Below are 15,453 nucleotides of genomic sequence, written 5' to 3'. Positions count from 1 at the left end.
CAATCCAATCAGAGAACAGATGGGTTTGGCTGTTGGAGGGGTGCTTTACTGAGCTTCAGGTCCTGGAAGAATAAATGGCCTTTTACATGCCAACCCAGAGTTTTCCTTCATCACCACGAAGGAAAACAGTCTGTGCATGTCCAAGTTCAGTGATTTTTGTGTCACAGGTTTACGTGCTTATACAGAGACCTCCAGTCAGTGTTGCCAACTTAGCGACTTTGTCGCTATATTTAGCGAGTTTTCAGACCCTCTTAGCGACTTTTGCTGGTGTTATTGGAGACTTATGACGACTTTTTGACATGAAAACAACAAACAGCTGGGGGCGCAGCAGCCGCCCCCAGCTGCTGTCAGAGCAGGAGATGTTCACCCCTATGCATTGTGGAGATTCAGAAATTCTTTTATTGCTGCCATATAACCTGCATTATTATAATTGCATTAATAACATGTTTTACAGCATTATTTTATAAGTAATATTTCTTACAGGGTTCATATTGCATTGAAGATGTTTGTCATCACATTGACCTTTTCTATTTACAGGTTTAGTTATGATCATTCTATACACATTGCATATTTGTGCTTATTTGGAGTTGATGTTCCATCCAAAAGGGTCTTAAGCTTCACTGGTGCGATTGTCCAGGTGATACATGCTGAGGGAGATGAGAACATAGAAGGTTGACTGCATGCATGCTTACAATACACATAAATCTAGTAACAGGCCTGAGCGAAGGCCCAAATGTCTTCTGCTTCTTTTTGTAACCTGTTGCACTTTAGTCTACTTGGTAACAGATGACTGGAGGCGATAACCAGCCCTCAGACACCCTGAAGGCTTAAGATTATGACTTTGCATGGAAGGTGTTATAAAAAGGAGAAGTTTTTTGTCTGTTTATAGCCATTAAAGATGTACAAGATGTACCATTGACTGTAAACAATGTATTTTTAATCTGTAATCACGCCATGAGGGGGGCGTAACCCTGATGAATGAAACCATTCTGAACTGAGCTGTTCGGGGAAGATCGATGCTGGTGCTGCAGTATACATCTTCCCATGTGTGTGCTCAATAAATCATTGTTTGACTTAATTCTTCTGGACCAGTGTTGTTTTGTGCCCTCCCTCAATATTTGAACTCGCGACAGCATCCAAACTGCAAATGAATCGCGCATGAACGAAGCCACAGCAGTAAATGTACATTTTTCTTTGTCTAAACTAAATCAATGCACTAAAACATCATTCCAACACAGTCACTTACTCACTTCCTCCACTGTGTGTGAGCCTCTCTGTGACATAAGCTAAACAAATAGCTAGCTAGCTCATCAAGTCTCAGTCTAAACTGTACACTCAAAAATACAGAAAAGAGTGGGAATCAAACCCTGAATTTAAGGACTGGTCGAAGCCGTTTATTGGAGATGATACTCTTGCATACTGCCTGTATTGCAAGGCTGATTTCTATGCCAAACTGAGTGATGTGAAAAAACACATGCTAACACAAAAAACATACTCAAAAGGCAAAGCCTTATAACAGTTCCACCCAAATGAAACTGCCGTTTATTACTAAAAAAAAGTGACTCTGCAAAAAGTTTATTATTCTTTAATAAAGCTATCGCTGAACACTGTTCCATGCTGGCATGTGATCATATTGGAGAGGCATGTAGAGCTGCTTTCTCAGACTCCACTGCCGCTACCCATTTCAAAATGCACAGGACAAAGTGCACAGAAATGATTAATGGTGTTCTGGCACCATACTTTCTGAAAAAGTTGGTTGCAGATGTGGGTAATCAGCGTTTCAGCCTCCTCCTCGATGAGTCCACAGATATAAGTGTTTCTAAATGGCCTGGTAAATGGCCTGTATTTATATAGCGCTTTACTAGTCCCTAAGGACCCCAAAGCGCTTTACATATCCAGTCATCCACCCATTCACACACACATTCACACACTGGTGAATTCTAAGTACCTGGGGGTTGTCATAAGGTACTTTAGTGACACCAAGGAGACAATTGTGTTCAATTTTCTTGGGCTTGTTGAGTTGGAGGGAGGAGATGCCAGATCTATAGCTCGTGTTGTTGTGGCTTTCCTTGAGAAGTGTTGTCTTAAAAAAGACAAACTCTTGGGGATAGGGACCGACAATGCACCTGTGATGACAGGGATTAACAATGGGGTCCATAAAGAGCTGAAGGAGGAGTATGGCCTCAAAGATCTTGTTCTTATTCGCTGTGTATGCCACTCTCTGCAGCTTGCTGTAAGTCATGCTTCCAATGACACCATACCCCGTAGTGTGGAGTACTTGGTTTAGTGTCTCCAAAGCGCAAGGAGGTCTACAAGGCCATTTATGAGACCATCACCTGTGAGGAGAAACCTTTACAGATAACCAAGGTGTGTGCCAAACGTTGCCTCTCCATTGAACCTGTGGTTTCACGCATTTTGGACCAGTGGGATGACCTTAGGCTGCATTTTGCAGTCAGCAAGTCCAGTGAACATTGCTACATGACTGAAGTTTTACACTCCATGTACAATGATCCTCAAAATATCTTGTACATGTCTTTTCTGAAGTCATTGCTGGGAGAGGTACAGACCGCCATCAAGGCTTTTGAAGAAGAACAGGTAGATCTCTTAAACTACTTTACATCTTGGTAAGCCTGATCAAGTCTGTGAGCAGCAGGGTGCTGAATCCACTGGCAAATGTTGATGTACTCAAAGAGCCAGTAGAGGGATACATCAGTTCCAAACCATACCTTGGTTACCTTTTTTGAGTCAAAAGCAGCTGAGTTGCACCTTGCGCCTGAGGATGAAAAAAATATCAGAAAGCAGTGTGTAGCCTTTACCATATCCCTCACTAATGAGTTGAGGGTGAGACTGCCTGACAACATTGAAGCATTGCAGTACATGTCAGTTTTCAATGTGGAGGAAACTCTAAAGCACAACAAGAGCCCTGGAGAAATAGAAAAAATTGCTAAACTCTTTGGCTTCTCCCCTGAAGTGATAGATAAGATTGTCCACCAATGGCATACCATCCATCTTAGGAAATGGAATGAGACAAAAAACACAATAGACTTCTAGAGTGAGATTTGGAAGTACAGGGATGCAGCTGATATCAACCCGTTTTAAGAACTTGCCATGGCTGCTGTGTCTGTGTTGTCCTTGCCACACTCAAATGCTGAAGTTGAGAGAGTATTCAGCCAGATGAGTGTGGTAAAAAGCAAACTTAGAAATGTCCCTGCAGAGCCTTAACTCCATCCTGTGCATCCGATATGGACTGAAGCTGTCTGGTGAGGCTTGCTATGAGCACCAGCTGCCTGATAATGTTTTGCAGCTTTTTGGCACATCAGGTGCTTACTCATTTAAGTCAAGTGCTACAGTTGCTGAACCTGCCATAGAGAATCTTGACGAAAATGAGGATGAGCCACTAGTTCTGTGAGCCAGCACAGCCTATGTGTTTGGAGAGATACCTGAAAAACACACACACACACACACACACACACAAAAACAATCAGCCTGAATTAGGAGCAGACTAGTCCCCATCGTTTTTTTCACATTGCGACTGTTTATTTCTACTGTCTGTTTTTGGTCCATTTAGATTCCTAATGTGGTTTGTTAACAACAGTATGGTTAAAAATGTTCAATTGATGACCAATTATGCAAATTAGGCGATGAGGTCATTTAGCGACTTGTAGCGATTTTTTGGACTGCCAATAGCGATTTTCCTTACTGAGGAGTTGGCAACACTGCCTCCAGTATGGGCCACTCCAGAGCCTTTTCGACAGCGCTGCAGACCTTGGGGGGAAAGCATTGTTGTGGAAATGACACAGTCTTCACTAGTGGGGATAGTTACAAAGCTTTCTTCGTTATGAATTAGCGATAAATGTTTTTATTGAACATTTGAAGATAAAACAACACAAACTCTTGTAAATGACATAAAGTCAGAGATAGAAACGGCAAGGAGCAGGCGCATCTAGTACACGTAGAGCTGCCACAGAGCTCAGCAGGCAGCGCCACAAATTCTGGATCCTTGGCTCTTAGTTAGCAGTTAGCATTAGCAGCACATGGTGCGTCCGCTGTGAAAGGGCCTTTATGCTGCGCACTGTGACTCACAGCAGTGGTCCCGGGTCAGCCCTGACTTTGTGTTAAAAGAATCCTAAAGTAATAATGCTATTTCTAATCTACAAACACAAATCTTTTTTACACACACACAAATTCTCATCTGTAGATGCACAAACATAAAATTCTTACATATTTTGGTTTACAAGGTTACAAAACTTAGTTCAAAATTATGCATTTGATTTACCAGCACAAAATATTTATGACCACAATTTGAGCCCATAAATGGCACCAACCAAGTGCAATTTTCCCCATGTAACAAAGTATTTAATTCTATTTGTAGTGTTTTATTCTACTTGGCATTTCTATTTTTATTTCTTTTATAGTACTTATTCTATTATATGCAGTATTCTTTCTATTTTATATAGTATGTTATTCTGTTTATCTTAATATATTCTCCTTTTTCTCTTAATTTTTTTTTTTTTTTCCTGCTCTTGTACTTCCTGCCGTGACCAAAAATTTCCCATGTGTGGGACTAGGTTTATCTTATCTTATCTTATCTGAGATAAAACAATTATCATATGCTTCCACACTCAGGTGTGGGATTTGCATCCTTTCACCGTCCCTGGTGGTCTAGTGGTTAGGATTCGGCGCTCTCACCGCCGCGGCCCGGGTTCGATTCCCGGTCAGGGAACTCATTTTTCAAACAATGTCAACTTTGTACACCTTTGAGCACATATCAAATTCTAATTATGAACTCCTTGGCTCTTTTAACCAGATTTATGCAGAAAACGAAATATCCTGCTGTCCAAATCCTCACTAGCATCATAAGGCATGGACCTTATGGATACTGTCGTCCTTATTTAAACTTCAATCATAATATCCAAGAGCAGAGTGTGGAGGACTGCATGGGAAAATCCGAGAAGACATGAGGGTCTACTCGGATGTCTGCATACTGTGTATTTTTTATGATCAGTACTTGTCCACAGAAACAAATACATGTTGTTATTAGAGCCTGTTTCTACCAGCAACTCCTTACCTTTTTGATCTTTTAACCATGTAGACTCTCAGAATAGCATTCAGGTCAGATGACCAGATGCGTCTGGTCGCACAGAGTAGCAGATTAGAGCACTGATGAGATCTTATCTCTGCTGTACCTGCACCTAAACTTTGGAGCAAACCAGAAGCTCATATTCAACACATGTTCAAAACATGTTCATTCTAAGCCTCCATCTGGCTGACGATATCAACATTATATGCACGATTCTGAAAGCGCCAACACGGGTTATCTATGGTCCCTGGTGGTCTAGTGGTTAGGATTCGGCGCTCTCACCGCCGCGGCCCGGGTTCGATTCCCGGTCAGGGAACTCATTTTGAAAATGCAAGAACGACCAAAGTCGCTGAAAGTGCTGTCCATTCCTATCCTGCATCAACCCTCCTGCTAAAATCCCGGCCTATTCCACTAACCAGATAACTACTTATTATTTTCCAGAAAACATACTCGTATTGTGTCTAATTAGAGTATTTTAATAAGTTAGTCGTTATTAGAAACCCCGTTGTTATGTGTTCATGTGTATCACTGTCTAATAGTGTGCCTCTTCCCTGCTCTGGCCTCTCTTTAATTTTCGCTGCTGCATGCTGGGTCTTGTTGCTCACTGACGTACTGCAGCGGGCTGATTCACTCAGCATGATGTCATTCCATATGTCCTCCCTTCTGTCCGGTGTTTACCTGCGTCAAGATGCGCAACGACAGCGGAACTTAAACCACTTCAACTTTCACAATAAAGGTTTTCTTACGAAATCAAGGCTAAATATTTCTATTTGCCTGATAAGCTCTCAACTTAAACTTAATGCAGTGGTGCCACATAGTGTGAAATGATTCTTATTAGTTTTTTATGGCTGGTTCATATCTTAAACATATCAAAAAAAAAATTGCCAAAGAAAAAGAACTGCTCTCGTTTTAGCCAAACGAGAGCTTAGCTGTGGTTTTGTGGGGCCTTAAATAGAATTTGACATCACCCAAGCTGACCATATCTTGATTGAATTGAAGGTTTGTTTGATAATTCTGTTGATCTTACATTACTGATACGTATTCATGGAAACATTTCTTCACGCTTCTCTTTTTTCTTTTTAGCCCCAGAGGGATAAATCCTTTTGGTATAGAATAGAATAGGTCTTTATAGTCACTGTTACAAAAACAGTGAAACACAGTTTGGCATTCTCCGTTGGCACCATGTAGATTTACATTCAGATTGTTTTAGCATAGGAGAAAAAAGATAAAAATAGACATAAGTTTAAGGGTACCTTCTCAGGGAATGTGTGTAACACACAATAAAGTAAGTATCTACACAGTAACACAGGCATTTACGGGGGGGGATTGAAGATGTTAACACGTTAATTGGGCGTGACCAGGATGGACAAGATTAGAAATGAGTACATCAGAGAGTGGTTTGGCGACTGCGTTGTTTGGCGCCGAAGGTTATTGCTTTTACTTTTGAAGGGCACCGGAAGCTGTGTTCCGCCGCAGTTAGCTTGATGTTTCTCAGTCGGGGAGTTCACACACAACTACTTGGCAAAGGAATGCAGCACTCGTAGCCAGCCGTACTGTAAGTATCTGTAGTAGAAATCCCTTCACTTTTATGTGACTGAATATATGCGTTGTTGTCAGTATTTGAGTTACTATGAATCCTTTTCTTTGTCTTTATTAAGCGCTGTGTTTCTACAGAACGCTAATGTTAGCTTCACAGCTAAGCTAGCTGCTTTCCGTCGTCGGGATTCCCTTTATTTCTTTCCTTAAGTTCTTTAAACATCCTTCAGATTCTAATAAGTTAACACGATGATCCCTTTTCACGAGTTTACCTTTGTGTTTGCTTTAAATAGGTGTTCCTTTGTGTCGTTTTTCATTTATGATGGAAAAGTGCAATATAAACGTCGCAATTTAGCATCTTTTTAAAGTCATTATCTATGTATGGTCAGTTAAACATTCATTCATTTGGCTCGTAGTTTGTTATCTAGCCAGTGAAAGGTAACATAGTTGGTTGTGTAGTCCCTTTAATTGAGTCGGAGAGCTGATCCCGGGAAGGACATGATGTAGTAGGACTGGTATGCAGAGGTCTGACATCAGCTAAAAAGTCTCCAAAGCAGTGTTGACTCCAAATAAGGAGGGAAGAAGCCCTAAAGTGCTAACACTGTCTTATCACTTCCTCCATACTCTGTACTCTGTGGTGTCTGTGGCCTCTGTGTCACATATCCACGTTTAAGTTTTGTTTTTTGTTTTTTTGACTGCAGGAAATCTGAAGGCGTTACTCCCATCATCATCATCATAAGAGTCAACACACCATGGCTGGCTTCAGACAAGAGGATGTTGAGTTGTACTATGAGATGGGAGAGGAGCTGGGGAGGTAAGCTTTGTGGGTCTTTTTAAAAACATTTAATTGAAAGCATTATATGTGAAAACTCTGCTGTCTTCTTCATTGCTGTCCTATTCAGCTGTTGTGCTGTATGCTTCAGTTCATCTGAAAGTGTAAGGACACTTTTTGCTGTAGTGCTTTGATGACAAAGTTTGGTTAATTTGTAAAACACATTTTTTTAAGTTCCTCTTTTTAGGATGTGTAAGTGATATTTTTTTTCTGCTTGTCAGTGCTCCATAATTAAAAACAGACCTAAATGTGAAATGCAATCATCACACAAGGCTGCTTGAGATGGATTTTAATGCCAGGTCGGCATGATCTGAACAGGGCTAGATATTTGATATGTGTGAGCAGTAGGGCTGCCACAAACGATTATTTTGATAGTCGACTAGTCACCGATTATTTTTGCGATTAGTCGACTAATCAGATCATGCATCCATTGGACGTAAAATGTACACCTGAAAATATGTTAAACGTTTATTTTGTGACCCAGAAAGAATAATAATTGTAATATTAAAACTAACTAGCTGCCGCCATTGTTGACAACTGCGCTGGGCCGCGCTATGAATTCTGGAACACAGTTTCTTCTTCTTCGGGGTTTAATGGCAGCTGGCATCCTTGTACATGCAGTGCTGCCATCTTCTGTTTCAGTCCGTTATTACACTCTTAAATACTACTACTTATTCCTGCGTCTTTTGGGATCTTACAAAGCTTCAAACGACGCGTCGACTATTAAATTAGTCGTCGACGATTTTAATAGTCGACGTAATCGTGACTAGTCGACTAATCGTGGCAGCCCTAGTGAGCAGCACTGTATTAAATGCCGTCTTTAATCCTTTTCTGCTGTGCTGGATAGTTTGTGAATGAGTCATCACATTTTTGGAGATGAAACACAACTTTCTGGCTTAGCTTTTTTTTTCTGCAGTAATGCAGCAAAAGTGTGACGTCACTGCCTCTCATTGTGCCTTTGCACCTCTGCTGTAGTGTAAGAGAGGGGACTCTGTGTGTGTGTATGCAGATACTAAATGGATCTAAACCACACATTTGTGCTTAATAGTCTATGTGGAATAAAACAGACTTTTCTTGTTTTTAGTTGTGTTAATGATAGTTTTGTTGTGCTGACAACACACTATTTTGCTTTCTTGAGCTTCAGTCAGAGATTTTAACTTCTGTTTGGATAACAGACATTTCATTTAATTCCGGATGGAGCATTTTCAGTGGCAGAAACTTTTTGTCACTCATCCAAGTAACTTCTTCAGTTCAGTCTCTGCTGACTGCAGACTGCAGCACCACTGATTAACAATGGGCTGTGAGGTCAGTTTCATGATCATTCATATTCAAATTGTCATGACCATTGATCAGTGCCCAAGAGTACCTTTGTGAGGATAGTGTTCTCTCTGTGTTGTAGTGTTCTGATGATGACACATTTGTGCTCTAGTGGATGACGAGAGTCAAAACCTTAAATACTGATCCGTGTGCGTCGGTTTACGGTACACGTCGACTTTTAAGTGTCCCCCATTACTGATGGAAATTTCACAGTCTAAGAAGGCTAGCACAGCACAGTTGGACCAGCAGTATTTATACTTGCAGGCCAGTGACTCTTTCAGTGATGAGGATGTACACATCCTGCACAGGGAGCATTTATGTGAAAATGGAAAGACCATCTGTGAATTGAGGAAGGAGCTCAGGGTACATCTTTCACCATCTTACAATGCTGTGATTGCAGGCCATTGATCATTGGCCATGATAATTTGCATATCAATGATCATGAAACCATTGTTAATCAGTGGTGCTAGTTTTGATCATCATCATCATGTGCGGTTTGTTGGGGAATTTTGGCTCTAGAATACTTTGGTATACAGAAGAATTCGGTGTCGAGTCAGTGACTGTAGGGTGTCCGTGTCCTGTGGCTGCAATAAAAGGCTGGATCATCACCCCTCCACCACCGTGTTTGATAGTTGATGTGTTGTGTTTGATTTTGCCATATGTTGGTGTGCATTATGGCCAGATATCTCCACTTTGGTCTTGTATGTCCAAAGCAGATTGTTTCAGAAGTCCTGTGGTTTGTTCAGATGTGATTTTGCTGCCAAGTTTTTTGTTTGTTTGTTTTTTTTCCTTTTTTTTTTCTTTCCAAAAATTTAACAAACTTTAACATTTAATATGTTAACTGAGGTCTCTAGAGTCTGAGATGTAGTTCTTGGGTGTTTTTTGCAGTTTCTCTGAGTGTTGAATGGTCTGATGTTAGGGTGAATTTGCTAGGATCTAAACTTATGGGATGACTTAATGCTAAAGATTAGCAAACTCCCAAAACCTATGCTTTTATAGAGGTCCTCACACTTACTGTTGATCAAGTGCATTTGATGACTTGCAGCAGCTGGCTGGCACTTAATTCCTGTGGAGGCAGAAAGGGTGTGCTTTGTTTGCCAAAGGACTGTAAATGGGCTTGACTTTTTGGGGGGGTTTTTTCCTCCTCTGGTTAAGCCGTATATGTGAATGGAGTGATGAAAAAAGCAAATAAAACAATTAAAAAAGACAAGACATGACGGGTTTTGACACTACAGGATTTTACTTGAATTTGATCCAAGTTCATTGTCTATACAGGGTTTTATTTACAAGATCTGAAATCCAGAAAGGGCAAAAGCAGGAAAAAAAATAACACTAGATACAACTGATGTATTAGCTAAAAGCATTTTGAAGTCTTTCCTGATAAATATCTACGATGATGGACAGAGTTGCAGTATCTTCTGCTTAAAAAACATCTTTTTTTTCCCCCCATCAACACATGAGGTAGGAGAAAATTGCATTGACATCTCTCTGATGTTTCCTCTCTGCAGTGGACAGTTTGCCATCGTCCGTAAGTGCAAGGAGAAGAGCACAGGCGTCGAGTATGCAGCCAAGTTTATCAAGAAGCGGCGCCTGTCGTCCAGCCGGCGGGGGGTGAGCCGGGAAGAGATTGAACGCGAGGTCAACATCCTGCGTGAGATCCAGCACAGCAACATCATCACCCTGCATGACATCTTTGAAAACAAGACGGATGTGATCCTGATCCTGGAGCTGGTGTCTGGAGGAGAGCTGTTCGACTTCCTGGCAGAGAAAGAATCTCTGACCGAGGAGGAGGCCACGCAATTTCTCAAGCAGATCTTGGACGGCGTTCAGTATCTCCACTCCAAACGCATCGCTCACTTCGACCTCAAGGTCAGCACTGAGGGGAAACTTGAGGGGCTCTGATACAGCAGTGGTAGATGACATGTTGGTGTGAGCAGACAAACACGCCTGCCCTGATTATTGTGGGGTAAAAACATGCTAAAATATATTTTGGGTTAAATATCTTAACATTAATGAAATCATATTTTCAGGGACGACTACTCTCAATGGGGTCAATGTAATCATCTTATTTTTGATAGCTAAAAGTCAGACATAAGCTTCTAAAAAAGGAAAAGACTACTAATCTTTATCGATAAAGATATGGTGACCAAAACATTTAAACTGTACTGCAACATTTAAGTTCATGAGGATAGAATAAAAATCATATAATAGGATTATTTCTGTATTATTTTAGTTGGTGAATGATGGCAAGTACAGGAGCAAAGCTTATTTTTTGGACTTGTATGTAAGCTGCTGACAGTTGTGATAAAATGCAAGTGTCACAGTTCAAAAGCTCAAGTAGAAAATGCTGCTTTGTCAGCGTCTCATGTCATCGACTTGCCCGTCCTTCTCCTTTCAGTGATGTAAGTTGTTTTTTTTTAAATTTGTTTTTGTTTTTTTTATCTTTCAGCCTGAGAATATCATGCTGCTGGACAAGAACGTCCCCAACCCCCGGATCAAGCTGATAGACTTTGGGATCGCTCATCAGATCAAAGCTGGAAACGAGTTCAAGAACATCTTTGGAACACCAGAGTTTGTTGGTGAGAGCCTGCGGCCTCCTAAATATTCACTTCCAGCCTTGTGCCAAATTGTTTCCATGCAGTGAGTCAGACCCTGTGAGAGGGTGATTGTGGCTTCAGATTACATCTGCTTTGAATTAAAGGGCTCATTCCTGTGTTTTACAGCACCAGAAATAGTCAACTACGAGCCACTTGGACTGGAGGCAGACATGTGGTAAGATACCAACCTGGTTTTTTTTTGTTTTGTTTTTGGTTTTTTTCCCACTTTCTGAAGCTGTGCTTTAACCTGTCTAACAGTTTTAACTGATCTTTCTTTATCCTCCCGTCTCTGCAGGAGCATTGGTGTCATCACGTATATTCTGTGAGTGAAGCTTATAGTTTATAAAAAGACAGAAACCACCTGATTCTTCACAACGGGCTCTAAAGTAAAGTTTCTGACTGGTTACAGGTTGAGCGGTGCCTCGCCGTTTCTGGGCGAGACCAAACAAGAGACGCTGACCAACATCTCAGCTGTCAACTACGACTTCGATGAAGAATATTTCAGCAACACCAGCGAGCTGGCGAAGGACTTCATACGCCGTTTGCTAGTCAAGGATCCTAAGTAAGAATATCTTTATGATTTTTATCCAATGCTTGTTGATATCACAATTCCAGAAATTTATTAGTGATAGCTATAGCACATTGTTGTCGTCTGCTCTGACGAGCTTTTTTCTAGACTTGCAGAATTTTAAGTTGGCTTATTTAACTTGATCAATCAATCAGCGGTTGCTCAGCTGTAGTGGGAAGATAAAAAATTGTTAAATACATAGTGTAATGAATGTAGAACATGCAGAAACTAAAAAATGCAGCACACTAAATCAACAAGCACGTGAACACAATCCTAAGGTCGCCATTCAGTGCTCAGTTCAACTGTCAAAGGTGTATATATATATATATATATATATATACACATGTATGAATGTGCAATTTGCATAGCATATTTGTATACTTCATGCACATGCTGGCACTCACAGTGACCTGGTCTTCAACATTTAACCAACACTATTGGATTTTCTTTTGCAGGAAAAGAATGACAATTGATGACAGTCTTGAGCACCCCTGGATTAAGGTATGGAGTTTAAGTCTTTGTTTATATCTTTATAGATTAAACATTCAGTGAAGTGGGGAAAAAATTCAAGAGCTTAACAAGTACAAATATAAATATAACTGAGAGTAATTTTAACATTCAGGTGAGATATTCAACCCTGAGCTTTCACATTAAAACGTTCTTAGTATTTGCATGACCGAACATGTTTCAGCTGCTTATGTGCTGAGAAATGTTTTCTTTCATTTTGCATCTTTGTGAATATTTTACATTAACTCACTGGTTGTTTAAAATGCCGCTGCAGGGAGGTCACTGTGCTTCTGTGTTGGTCTTCCTCCTAAAGCTGTCACTGGAGTTTAAAATTTAAAAATATAACTTGCCAAATTCTGCGTATTAAAACTGAGTGTTCATGTGAAATTTCATATTGGATAATAAGAGGCCAACTGAAAATTTGACACTTTACTCCCATCTTTTGGTTCTTTTCATCAAATTCTTGCTCGTTTTACAGACCTCTAACTTTTTGTCTCTCCAGGTGATTAAGAGGCGGAACGTACGCCAGGAGGACAGAGATCACAAGACTGAACGCCGGCGCCTGAAGACTACTCGTCTCAAGGAGTATACCATCAAGTCCCACTCCAGCATGCCTCCGAACAACACCTACGCCAACTTTGAGCGCTTCTCCCAGGTGCTCGAGGAGATTGCGGCGGCTGAGGAAGGCCTGAAGGAGTTGGAGCGCAACCAGCGGTCTTGCCGCGAGGACGTGGCGGCGTTGCTGTCGATATATGAGGAGAAGGAGGGGTGGTACAAGGAAGAGAACCAGAGCATCTCTGGCGACCTGAACCACATCCGCCAAGAGCTGCAGCGCACGCAGACGCAGCGCAAGAAGTGCCAGGAGGACGCACGGGTCACTATGCAGTCGGCCAACATCCTCAAGCGCAAGTTCGGGCGCCTGGAGAACCGCTACGAGGTCCTGGCCGAGCAGGTGGCCTCCGAGGTCCGCTGGGTGGAGGAGCTGGTGAAGTCGATATCGGCAGAGAAGGACGGCCTCAGCTCTGGCAGCACGCCGTGAGCGGCACTGACATCCAGCCGTGAGGGTTTCACCATCAAGCTTTCCTACTGCCCGTCGTCTCTGCTCATGCACCACACGGCAGAGTTTGAGGGGTCAGTCGTCATCATAAGCTACGCCGCTGTCGCCCATCAGAAAAAAGAAAAAGAAAAAAAATCCACTACTTTTATGTCACGTTTATGAGAACGAGAAGCAGAGAGGCAACATGTGGAAGCCATTCCTCTTTGAAAAATCATTCCTGTGTCAATGAATTTATTTATATTTTTAGTAATTTCATGTACTGTAATTCAGCTGTTTGCTTGTTTTGGGGTTGTTTTTGTTTTTACACATAGAAATGAATTCATTTGTTTACTTGGTTATTATTATACCTGCTTATTATTTTAAAAACTGGTCTTAACTTCCTGTTGCTTTAAAAGCCATCGCTCTCCAATCATCTGTTCCCGCCTCAGGTCACATGAGAAAGCTTCACAATATTCGGTGTATAGTTTCAGGTTTGTGATGCATTAGGTGGTATTTATTTTTTGCCTTTTTACATTTCAAATGACTTTAAATTCATATTTGGGAAGTGTAACTATAAATTATGCAAACCCTCAGCACAAAATAAAGTTTTAGGGCTTTATTTTAATGTCTGATTTTTTTTCTGCTTATTATTTTTTATTTTTTTTATTTTAGAAGTCTATCGAACATTTCTGGGAAAAATAAACTGATTACAGATCAAACAGAGGCAGTTTTTAGACTTTAGGGTTAGTTTTTCATAAGTTATGTTACCAGAGGGGTTTTTTGTGCACCTCAAAGACATTTTAATGCAAAAGAAATCACCAGCAAAGTAGTGCAATAATTATTTTTAAACAGTTTTATTTCAATCAGAGACTTTGTTTAAAATAAAAGTAAATTTATTTTTGATTAATTAGTGAAAGAGTTGATTTACAGTCATTTTTTTTGTTAATGTTGCGAAACGTTATTTATTTTTTTTTTTTTATCTTTTCCTTTGTTTTTCTTAAAGTCAAAATAGTCTGGAAGAGTGTCTCTGTTTTACCTGTAATTGGTATCAATTTACATGTTTTAGGGAATAATTTGTAAAATGTTCTTGTTTCTTGGATGAAATGGAGCAGTGGGAAAACCAGATCTGGGAAATGTATATACTCGTCTTTGCAGTGCCTGTAATCTGATTGACCTTATTGCCTCTGTGAGCACTCATCCGTCACCCAGTGAACATCATCTGCTCAGTGTCTTAAAACGCAGTGACTTTTGCACAAGCAGCCTTGTAAACCAAATAGTGTGCATGGAAACTTCGTACGTATGCTCTAAATCCCTGCGCACCTTAAATGCTCCATCGATGAGTTCCTCATTCAGCCGACACATTCCACGTGTAAAGCATAGAAGGCATTGTTGTATAGTCTGTAGTATTTTTCTGTAGAGAAATGTACCCATTTGCACTTATATGAGTGTAGAGGAATTTTAAAATGTATTTTAATCTGTCTGTTGATTTAAGAAAGAGCTGTAAAACCATCTGTCCAGACTCGTTTCAAGCAAATAAAACTGACACGTTAACCAAAGCTTACGTGTATTTTTTACTGTGAAAAACTTTCATGCTAGCACAACGACATGATGCACCGACACGATGTTTACAACATTACAGAAGTGAGTTAAATACTTTTTTTTTAATAATAAAAAATGTCTTTAATCTTTTTATTTAGAAACTTCAAAATTATGTCCATAAGTATCTGGACTATGACAAATTATGCAGTTTGTCTCTGTCGCTGCCTTCAGCTTTGCATTAAAGGCTGAAGTCAGGTGACCCACCAGGTTGCTGTGGGTTGTTATCTATCTTTACTGCAAAGTTTAGCCCTGTACACTTCAGAATTCGTCCCATCATCAATAAACACCAGCAAGCTTACATGCCCTTACCATAATACTGCCTCCACCATGCCTGACAGATGACGCTGCATACTTTAGATTATGAGCTGTTTCTCTCTTTTT

The 15,453-nt window shown here is 40.6% G+C and overlaps 1 protein-coding gene and 2 non-coding genes across 3 annotated transcripts; all 3 read left to right on the top strand.

Moving 5' to 3' along the window:
* The first annotated feature begins 4,651 nt into the window (after positions 1 to 4,651).
* On the top strand, positions 4,652 to 4,723 carry trnae-cuc (transfer RNA glutamic acid (anticodon CUC)). The gene has a single exon. It is a non-coding gene; the product is annotated as a tRNA-Glu (tRNA).
* Positions 4,724 to 5,324: 601 nt separating this feature from the next.
* On the top strand, positions 5,325 to 5,396 carry trnae-cuc (transfer RNA glutamic acid (anticodon CUC)). The gene has a single exon. It is a non-coding gene; the product is annotated as a tRNA-Glu (tRNA).
* Positions 5,397 to 6,483: 1,087 nt separating this feature from the next.
* On the top strand, positions 6,484 to 15,029 carry dapk3 (death-associated protein kinase 3). Its single transcript, XM_003448540.5, has 9 exons — positions 6,484 to 6,635; positions 7,318 to 7,430; positions 10,274 to 10,634; positions 11,215 to 11,344; positions 11,489 to 11,537; positions 11,658 to 11,684; positions 11,772 to 11,924; positions 12,386 to 12,431; positions 12,940 to 15,029. Exons 2-9 carry the CDS (start codon positions 7,369 to 7,371, stop codon positions 13,474 to 13,476), a joined length of 1,365 nt encoding a protein of 454 aa, XP_003448588.1. The 5' UTR covers positions 6,484 to 6,635; positions 7,318 to 7,368; the 3' UTR covers positions 13,477 to 15,029.
* Positions 15,030 to 15,453: the final 424 nt, after the last annotated feature.

The sequence above is a fragment of the Oreochromis niloticus genome, linkage group LG18 (genome assembly GCF_001858045.2).
Source record: "Oreochromis niloticus isolate F11D_XX linkage group LG18, O_niloticus_UMD_NMBU, whole genome shotgun sequence".
In the NCBI taxonomy this organism is placed as follows: domain Eukaryota; kingdom Metazoa; phylum Chordata; class Actinopteri; order Cichliformes; family Cichlidae; genus Oreochromis; species Oreochromis niloticus.
The sequence above is the reverse complement of the archived record's forward strand: the minus strand, read 5'-3'. Positions and strand labels throughout refer to the sequence as shown.

Bases quoted from the DNA above. Each gene is read 5' to 3' on its own strand.
- dapk3 (XM_003448540.5), top strand. From the start codon at position 7,369: ATGGCTGGCTTCAGACAAGAGGATGTTGAGTTGTACTATGAGATGGGA. The intron at 11,538-11,657 runs GTAAGATACCAA...CCGTCTCTGCAG, and splicing joins GGACTGGAGGCAGACATGTG to GAGCATTGGTGTCATCACGT. The intron at 12,432-12,939 runs GTATGGAGTTTA...TTGTCTCTCCAG, and splicing joins TTGAGCACCCCTGGATTAAG to GTGATTAAGAGGCGGAACGT.